At 37.2% G+C, this 9,004-nt stretch overlaps 1 protein-coding gene across 1 annotated transcript in view; it reads left to right on the top strand.

The window, feature by feature from the left end:
- LOC125877229 (ATP-dependent helicase rhp16-like) overlaps positions 1-8,508 on the top strand; it is a 15,890-nt gene extending 7,382 nt beyond the window's left edge. The window contains exons 2-17 of the mRNA XM_049558576.1: positions 3,379-3,760; positions 3,792-3,866; positions 4,216-4,338; positions 4,421-4,494; positions 4,656-4,719; positions 4,807-4,947; positions 5,028-5,113; positions 5,707-5,776; positions 6,433-6,552; positions 6,965-7,195; positions 7,373-7,474; positions 7,558-7,713; positions 7,894-7,982; positions 8,051-8,131; positions 8,318-8,395; positions 8,493-8,508. Coding sequence (XP_049414533.1) covers positions 3,379-3,760; positions 3,792-3,866; positions 4,216-4,338; positions 4,421-4,494; positions 4,656-4,719; positions 4,807-4,947; positions 5,028-5,113; positions 5,707-5,776; positions 6,433-6,552; positions 6,965-7,195; positions 7,373-7,474; positions 7,558-7,713; positions 7,894-7,982; positions 8,051-8,131; positions 8,318-8,395; positions 8,493-8,508 — 1,888 coding nt within the window. The remainder of the gene's footprint in view (positions 1-3,378; positions 3,761-3,791; positions 3,867-4,215; positions 4,339-4,420; positions 4,495-4,655; positions 4,720-4,806; positions 4,948-5,027; positions 5,114-5,706; positions 5,777-6,432; positions 6,553-6,964; positions 7,196-7,372; positions 7,475-7,557; positions 7,714-7,893; positions 7,983-8,050; positions 8,132-8,317; positions 8,396-8,492) is intronic.
- Positions 8,509-9,004: the final 496 nt, after the last annotated feature.

The raw sequence follows: 9,004 nt of genomic DNA, 5'->3' as shown, positions 1-9,004 counted from the left end.
AGCCCTCAACTTCAAATGGGACTGCTGGGCACTCTGCACTCTGCCAGCCCTCAACTTCAAATGGGACTGCTGGGCACTCTGCACTCTGCCAGCCCTCAACTTCAAAGATTTCAGCCCCAATCACTTAAAAACATAAAACCCCTCAACATACAATAGATTCAACTCAAGAATACAACCGGAAACATATCCCTCATCAACAAGAACTTCAACAACACAACCAACAACTTCAACAACCAAAATAAATCTTTTCTTGGAATTAAAAACGAGTTGGTGTGTGGGGGTATGAACCAACCAACTCTAAGGATCATAAAATCCCTCAACATACAAGAGATTACAACTCAAATACACAACCCAATCATGTCCCACAACCAACAATAACTTCAACCACACAACTAACAACATCAACAACAACTAACAACTTCAACAACTTCAACAATTCCAATCTTTTCTCAAATCATAAAAAAATGAGCTTGGTGTGTAGGAGGAAAGGATCACCCAACACTAAGAACTCACATACCTTGATAGGGATCACCCCCGACGAAAATCCACGATGATCTTGAAGAATCTTTGCTTGATCTTCCCTTTCTCCTCTTCTTCTCCTCTTCTTCTCTTCTTCTTCTCTTCTCCACTCTCAAGAACCCTAACTCTTTCTCTTTTAAAATGGGATAAAATGATCCAAAATCAGCCTAACACACAATATAACCTCAAAAGAAATGATTTGTGAAAAGACCAAAAAAACTCACTGATTTCCACACTTAGCTAAATTTCCAGATTTTGAACTTAGCCAAAATTTCCAGATTCTGGACTGCCAAATTTCCAGATTTTAAATATTTCCAAAAATGACTATTTCCAAATTTCAAGCTTCTTCAAAGCCACTTCAAATTGTCGGATGTTACATGCATAAAAGACTTAAGGGAAGAAATCCCTGCATAATCACTTCTTGTTATAACAATGTCATCAACATTTACAACAAGGAGGATAGTGCCTGTTGTTGATTGTCGATAGAAGACTGAGTGATCACATTTGCTCATTTTCAGCCCAAAATCCTGAACTACCTCACTGAACTTGCCAAACCAAGCCCGGGGACTTTGTTTCATGCCATACAAGTTTTTTTTTCAAATGAAAAACTTTCCATACTCCCCCTGAGCAACAAAATCAGGTGGTTGCTTCATATAAACTTCCTCTTGAAGATCACCATGAAGGAATGCATTTTTAATATCTAACTGATGTAAAGGCCAATTCTGAGAAGCAGAGAAATGAACAGACGGACATAAGTGAGTTTGGCAACCGGAGATAAAGTGTCTGAATAATCTACCCCATAGGTTTGAGCATATCCTTTAGCCACAAGTCTAGCCTTAAGTCTTGCTATAGGCCCATCTGGATTAACTTTAACTTTGAAGACCCACTTACATCCCATTGATTTCTTTCCCTTGGGTAAATCCACCAAATCCTATATGTGCTTTTCTTTTAAGGCATGTATTTCATCAAGCATTGCATCATACCATCCAGGATGATTCAAAGCCTCTGTCGCTGTTTTGGGTACAAAGATAGAGTCTAGAGAGGCAATCAAAGATCTAGACGTAGAGGATAAGCCATCTTAGGAAACAAAATTAGCAATATAATATGTGGATTTGTAACTATGAGTACCTTTGCGAAGAGCAATAGGGAGGTCAAGATTTTCTGCAGGATTTGGTGGCAAATGGATTGTTATAGGACATGTATCATTGGTCTCTCGCCTCGTCGAGTAAAATTGAACAACTAGTGGTCTTACTACCGCCAATGGAGTAGGAACTAATGGGACAATAGTCAATTGATCCTCAATAAAAGAATTGGGAGATGGAGAGACAACATTTGATTTTTCTGTAAAAACACGGGTAACTTGATAGACTAACCACTCATCTTCCTCCTCCTGACTTGTAGAAATTGGAGGTGCATAGAAGAATGGTATAGACTCTGAAAATGCCACATCAATTGACACCAAATATCTGCCAAGTTCAGTAGAATAACACCGATACCCCTTTTGGAGGCGAGAATAACCTAGGAAAACGCACTTCAATGCCTTGGGATCCAACTTGGTAACAAATGGTTGAACATCACGAACATATGCATCCAATTACCTTAGGTTCCACCGAAAAAAGTGACTTGTTTGGAAAGAGAACACTATAAGACATATTACCAGCACACACAGTAGACGACATGCAATTAATAAGAAAGCAAGTCGTAGAGACTGTATCAGCCCAAAACTATTTAGGAACCTTCATTTGAAATATAAGTGCTCGAGCTGTTTCAAGTAAATGTCTATTCTTTCTCTCAACAACTCCATTTTGAGAGGGTGTATTAACACAAGAAGATTGATGAAGAATACCATGTTGTCTCATATATGACTGAAATATTTCTGACACATATTCTTTAGCATTGTCACTTCTTAGAATACGTACTGAAGCATTGAGTTGAGTTTTGACTTCAGCACAAAAGGCACAAAAGTGAGTAAACACTTCTGAGCGACTCTTCATAAAGTAAATCTGAGAGAAATCATCATAAAAGTAATAAAGTACTTATGCCCAGTTTTAGAAATGATAGGACATGGTCCCCAAACATCAGAATGAATTAACTCAAAAGTTGACCCAACCCGCTTATTTACCCTTGGACTTAATGATGTGAGATGATTTTTTGCAAATCGACAAGCTTCACATTCCAATGAAGAAATATTCTGAAACTCAGGACACAACTTCTTTAATAGAGGTAAAAAAGGATGTCCCAATCGACAATGTGCATCATATGAAGACACGATACTAGAGCAAACAACAGGCTGAGATTCCTACTCATTAAGGATGTAAAGATCATCAGATACATGTCCTTTACCAATAATCTGATTTGTCTTAAGATCACGAAACATGCAATGATCGGGAAAGAATGAAATATAACAATTAAGGTCTCTCGTAAGTTTACTAACAGAGATCAAATTAAAAGCCAATTTTGGTAGACTTAACACAAATGATAGAGTAATAGAAGAGGTTGGCTTAACAGTTCCAAATCCAACACTAGTACAAGTAGACCCATCAGCTACAGTGATGGGAGAGGGAGATTTGTGTGATTGAAAGTTAAAGAAAATATTAGAATTACCAGTCATTTGATTTGTGATACCTAAATCAATTACCCATTTTTTTGAAGAGGTGATAAGACTTGTTTCATCTTGCCACTATTGAGGTACTGTTACAACAAAAGTATGGAGTAATTTCAATGTATATTATCCGAAGAAGACAATGATTTAAATACAGGTAAAGAAAAGACTAACTAAGGTAACTTAATATCTAAATCCCTAAGAATCAGCTAGAATATTATAGCAAGGAAACATATAACTTTATGATTCTCTAACAGGTACCAAAAGGAGTGGCTGGCTTGGTCATTACAGCAAGAAACTATATTCAAAGGGGGTATTCTTGCTGATGAAATGGGTATGGGGAAGACGGTTCAAGCCATAGCACTTGTTCTTGCTCAACGCGAATTAAAGAAAGCAACTAGTGGTTCCAGTATATTGTCGTCTTCACTCGGTACTTCCCAGGAGCTCCCAACAGTAAAAGGAACTCTTGTTGTGTGTCCTTTGATTGGAGCTTTGCAATGGATTCGTGAGATTGAACGTTGCACGATTAAAGGAAGCAACAAAACTGTTCTTTATCATGGCGCCGATAGGGAGAAATGTATGTACAAACTGGAGGAATATGATTTTGTAATTACTACATACTCCACTATCCAGGCTGACTATAGGCCAAAAAGGAAAAAAGCAGAACAACAGTGTTGGTGAAGATGTGTCCAGGAGGAAGTCAGTTTTGCATTCAACGAAGTGGGATCGTATCATTTTGGATGAGGCAAGTCATACATTCATAGATTCATGCATTAAGTTTTTTGTTTTCGTAACTTGGCATTTCCAGGTACATGGTTCATTTGCTGTTTATGCAATTTTTTTCAAGTTGATCATGTTAACTGCTGAATAATGTGCTAACAGCTATGCTGGTTATTAGAATGTGAAGAATCTTGTGGTGGTTAGGAATAAACCTACACACTTAACTTCTGTTCTCTCCGTTGCCCTTGAATGATGCTGCATGTGGTTTGTAGTTTGTGCCTGGTCTAGCTGTTGAGTCCTGAGCGTAGAACTCTTAAATTTCATATGACATTTTATCTGCAATGTTCTTAACTGATTGAACTTCTATGGCGTAGGCTCATTGTATCAAATCTGTACACAGCAACTCTACAAAAGCGGTTCTTGCTTTAGAATCTTTTTATAAGTGGGCCTTAACTGGTACACCCCAGCAAAACCACATTGGAGAATTGTACTCAGTTGTAAGTTAAATTCTGCTAGTTAAACTACATTTTCTTTACTTCTTTAGTCATGAGGTTAATTAAATTCTTTACTTCTATACAGGTTCGTTTCTTACAAGTTACCCCTTATGTTTGTTACTTTTGCGAAGATTGTAATTGCACTGGACTTGATTTTAGGTAGACACAAAGATTCTTTTTTAAATCCTTAGTCCTACCCCTGAGTGTGAAATTCACAATGGCTCAAAGTCTATTTTACTTTATATTCTAATCATTTTGCTTCTCAATCGGTGTTACTTTTGAAACATCTTGTGTTGTCTGTCCTTCGATAAATTCTACAGCTTCTCCGATGCGTGCCCACAGTGCTCCCACCAACCTGCAAGCCACTTCCTCTGGTGGAAGAAAGTAAGTTAATAGTTAAGAATTTACATACTTCTGAAGCTTCATCTTATTGCTGACATAGTTAAGTTGAAACATCTTCTTTTTTTCTAGTATATTGAAGAACCTTTATGGTCATACGATGATGAAGGTAGAGATGCGATGGTGTGGTTGAAGCACAAAATTCTGAAAAGCCTATTGCTAAGACATACCAAAAAAGAGAGAGCTGTTGATCTTGCACTTCCCACAAAGACTGTAAGTTCTGCTTGCACTAGTGTCGTGTGCTTCAATTTGATTAGAATCTTCTTACTGGTTACTTTTTTGGGTTCATTCAGGTTACAGTGAGAAAAGATTCTTTGGATGATAGAGAATACGACTACTACAAGACACTGTGCCGTGGAAGCCAAGCACAGCTCGATATGTATGCTATCTCTCTGGTATTCAGTTTTGCATTATTTGAACATGCAGTGAATTCGAGAACACTAATTAAGCATGAAGAAGAAAAGATGAGAGTATTGAGAGAGAAATTCTTGAATTCTTATTGATGTTCTGATTGTACAAGAGATATACTTTCTTATACATTGAATTAGAAAAAGATTAGCTTAATAGTACTAATTAACTATCTCCTAACTGTTATCCTAACAGACTTAACTAAGTTATCTATTAGTTAGGTAATTTAAGTGGACATTGGTAAAGTCCCTAAATAACCCCGTAACAATTTTCAAATTTGAGTTATTCTTCCTTCTAGTCCACTTTGCTTGTCTACGTCTGCGCCAATTTTCTGGCCCATTGTTTCTCTTTTTTTGGCTGTGTATCATGTTTCCTACAGTTTTTTGTTCTCAAGTAGTTATGGAACCCTTTGGATTAGTTTCTTAGTTTTTAACTTAAGATCTTATACATCTGTTTCTTCCCATAAAATTCTTAATCATTTGTGCCATTACCTTGCCAAAAAGTAAGAAGGGAGCAAGGATATTTTTATTTCTAACTGTATCCGCATTTTGTTTTCTGGTGCAGATTTGTCCAGGATGGAAATGTGATTAATAAGCATGGTCACATATTTGCTATGATCACACACCTACGGCAGGTACCAAGAAAATGCTCTATATGTGTGAAACCTTGAACATTCTTGATTGTAATGGATTCTTGCATTCATCTTTTTGTTTTTGTTTTCTAATTGACTCCCTTTATTGCTTAAATTTGGTGATTCCAGTGTTATGCTTTCTAAATCGATTTATTCATTTTTTACTGGATCCAATGCAGTTTAGTGCAAATAGTATAAGCATGTGTTTATCCTTTTGTCATGCAGGGTCGTTTTATAGGTGAAATTAGTCATCCAGAATCACTCTTTTTCTTTTAACTTCTTCTCGTTTTCCTTCCTTTCGACTTTGGTTCTCTTGACCTGTCCCTACTGATGACCCTCATGATTTGGTTTCACAATCTCTATCCAATTTTCTTTTCTTGCAAAATTCATTTTCTGCTCTTTCGATTAGTCCTGATTAATTAACAATACATTTCTTATATGTTCATCGATATGAATGTTCTGCAACTTCTTTTTGTATCTTCTGTTTCATATCACTTTTCTGATGTAGTTTTTGTATAAAAATTTTCTTGGTATAATTTTATTTTCTCAATTCTCCTTATTAGATGTTTGCTTAAATTATTTTGTCTTACTATGGGTCATCAGCCAAATTTGATTGCAGAAAATGTCTGACCAATATAATGTCTTTCTTTAATTGGCAGGCAGCTGATCATCCGTACCTTGTGATGTACTCTAGAAAAGAGTTGGCTAGTGGCAATAAAGAGGCTAGAGATGTTGAACAATCATGTGACTGGTGTCATGATGCAGTGCAAGATCTAGAAGTGAGTTTGCGCACCTCTACCCACTCCCTCCCCCATACCAAGAAATAGGAAAAGAGAGAGAGAAGAAAGGAATACCAAACAAGTTACTCAGCTGAAGTTCAATTTTTGATAGCTCTCTCCTTTTCTGCATTTATTAAATTATTTTTATGCTGGCCGTTCAAGGTCCAAGAGCATTGAGCACCTTACAATTGCTCAATGCCAGCCTGACTTTTGTATGTACACTCTTTAAATGCCATTTACTGTCTTTGGAGCTCGAAAAATTGTTGGAGTTCTCATGAAGTTGTTGAGCATTTGGGATAAATGACTTTTGTATGTACACATAGAGATTTTATTGAAAGCACTTCTAGTATAAACTCCTTATACATTAGACAGAGTCTTCTTTGAACTGTGCATCTCTTTTTGATTGTTTCAGGTTACTTGTTGTAGGCACGTGTTTTGCAGGGCGTGTATGAATTATTTAGCTGAAGGTGTAATGGAAGCGCCATGCCGTTCATGTACCAAACCCCTCACATTTGACTTCACTGGAAATAAAGATAAGGGAGATTCTAGTTCTAAACCTACTGTCAAAGGGTTTAGGTCCTCAAGTGTATTGAACAAAATTCAGCTTGATAAATTCAAGACAAGCACTAAAATAGAAGCTTTGGTATGCAATTGCACTCATCATATTCTCCTCAGCTTGCTTTTCTTCTTTGTCTTATGGGTTTCTTTCCTTTTCACAAGGAAGGCAAGGGGTGTGAGCTCATGATCTTGTATTTTCTTTCTCTGTGAACCGCTCTAAATTCTTCAGAAATAGCTCATTTTTTACTTTTATTGAATGTAGAAGGAAGAAATTAGCGACATGTTTGAAACGGACGGTTCTGCAAAAGGAATAGTTTTTAGCCAGTTCACATCGTTTTTGGATCTGATAGAGTATTCTCTTAATGTAAGACATAATGGTACTTTCTCCTTCCTACTTTCTCTTCTTTCCAGACTAACAAAAAAGAAGCTTGTGTTGTGTGTATTTAGCTGTGTGGCATCAATTGTGTTCAATTAGTTGGATCCATGTCTATTGCCGCAAGAGATGCTGTACTTAAAAGATTCACTGAGGATGCAAATTGCAAGATATTGCTTATGAGCTTGGAGGCTGGAGGTGTTGCCCTCAATCTTACAGTTGCATCACATGTAAGGATCTATTTTTTTTCTCTGTGAACCGCTCTAAATTCTAAAGGCTTGAGCATATCTAGTGTTGCATTCTTCCACTCTTCAGGTTCATTTTATTTGGTTCATTTGATATACAATTATGACTTGTATTTATCTGTTGATAAGCACATGTTATGTGGCTCATCTCTTGATCTTTGCTAGGTTTTCTTAATGGATCCTTGGTGGAATCCTGCAGTGGAGCAGCAAGCCCAAGATAGAGTCCATCGAATAGGGCAATATAAACCGGTCAAGTGTGTGTTGTATTTCTTCTGCTTTGGTGACCATTGAATAGAGCTTATTGTTGTTTTCAAATTTGCAGGATTGTGAGATTTGTGATTGAGAATACAATTGAAGAGAGAATCTTAGAGTTACAAGAGAAGAAGAAATTACTTTTTGAAGGGCAAGTGTTTTTTTTATAGTCGTCTACATAGTTGCATATGTGTTCTGACAAAAAATAAGTATTTTGATGATTTTCCCTTGCAAGTTATTGTCAATCTTTTGTTAGATTCCTTCTTTGCTCCCTTCTGCTGCTCATTCTCTTGAAAACCATTTTTTCCTTAACTGTTCGTTTTTCCTCTGATTGCAGGACAATTGGTGGTTCTTCAGAGGCCTTAGGAAAGCTAACAAACGAGGACTTGATGTCCCTGCTGTATCATCACTTTTGGTATGTTCTATTTTTTCGGTTTGGCAAACTAATTGACATTTGCATTGTTCAGCTTCTAGGAAAATTCTGTGAAAAGTGTTCTGGCATTTGCTTTTAGGCTGTATGGAGTTTGATCTGTCCAAAGAGTGTTTCTGTTGCTTCTACACCTTCATTAGTCATTAGCTTCATCAATTGTTGTTACTGTTTCCTTCCATTTTAACTTCACTTGCATGATAAAAAGTGCATCAGAGTCCATACCCTCAAGGCAAGGTCATGGAAGCATCCTTGCAAAAACATTGGCATATGAAGCTCATGGGCAGAAACAGAATTCTTGTAAAGATAATTAATCATCTGGTTGCCTGAATCACCCATCAAAAAGTGTACTGGGGATGTTATATTACAACGTAGGGGATTTTCTTGAACTTGTTTTGTTTCTTTTTGCTTTACTTGTGAATGTATGAATAGGGATGGCAATGGGGTGGGGAGGTTGCGGGGCAAACCCGCATAGACCCGCAAACATAGTAACCCGTCCTGCCCCGCCCCACATAGTGAAAAATTATTTTTCAATCCCCCACTGCCCCACATAGACCCGCTCCGCTCCACCCACATGATCTTTTCTTTCTTGATTGA

Source organism: Solanum stenotomum, chromosome 9, assembly GCF_019186545.1.
Source record: "Solanum stenotomum isolate F172 chromosome 9, ASM1918654v1, whole genome shotgun sequence".
Taxonomy (NCBI): domain Eukaryota; kingdom Viridiplantae; phylum Streptophyta; class Magnoliopsida; order Solanales; family Solanaceae; genus Solanum; species Solanum stenotomum.
This window is presented reverse-complemented; position numbering and strand designations above follow the sequence as displayed.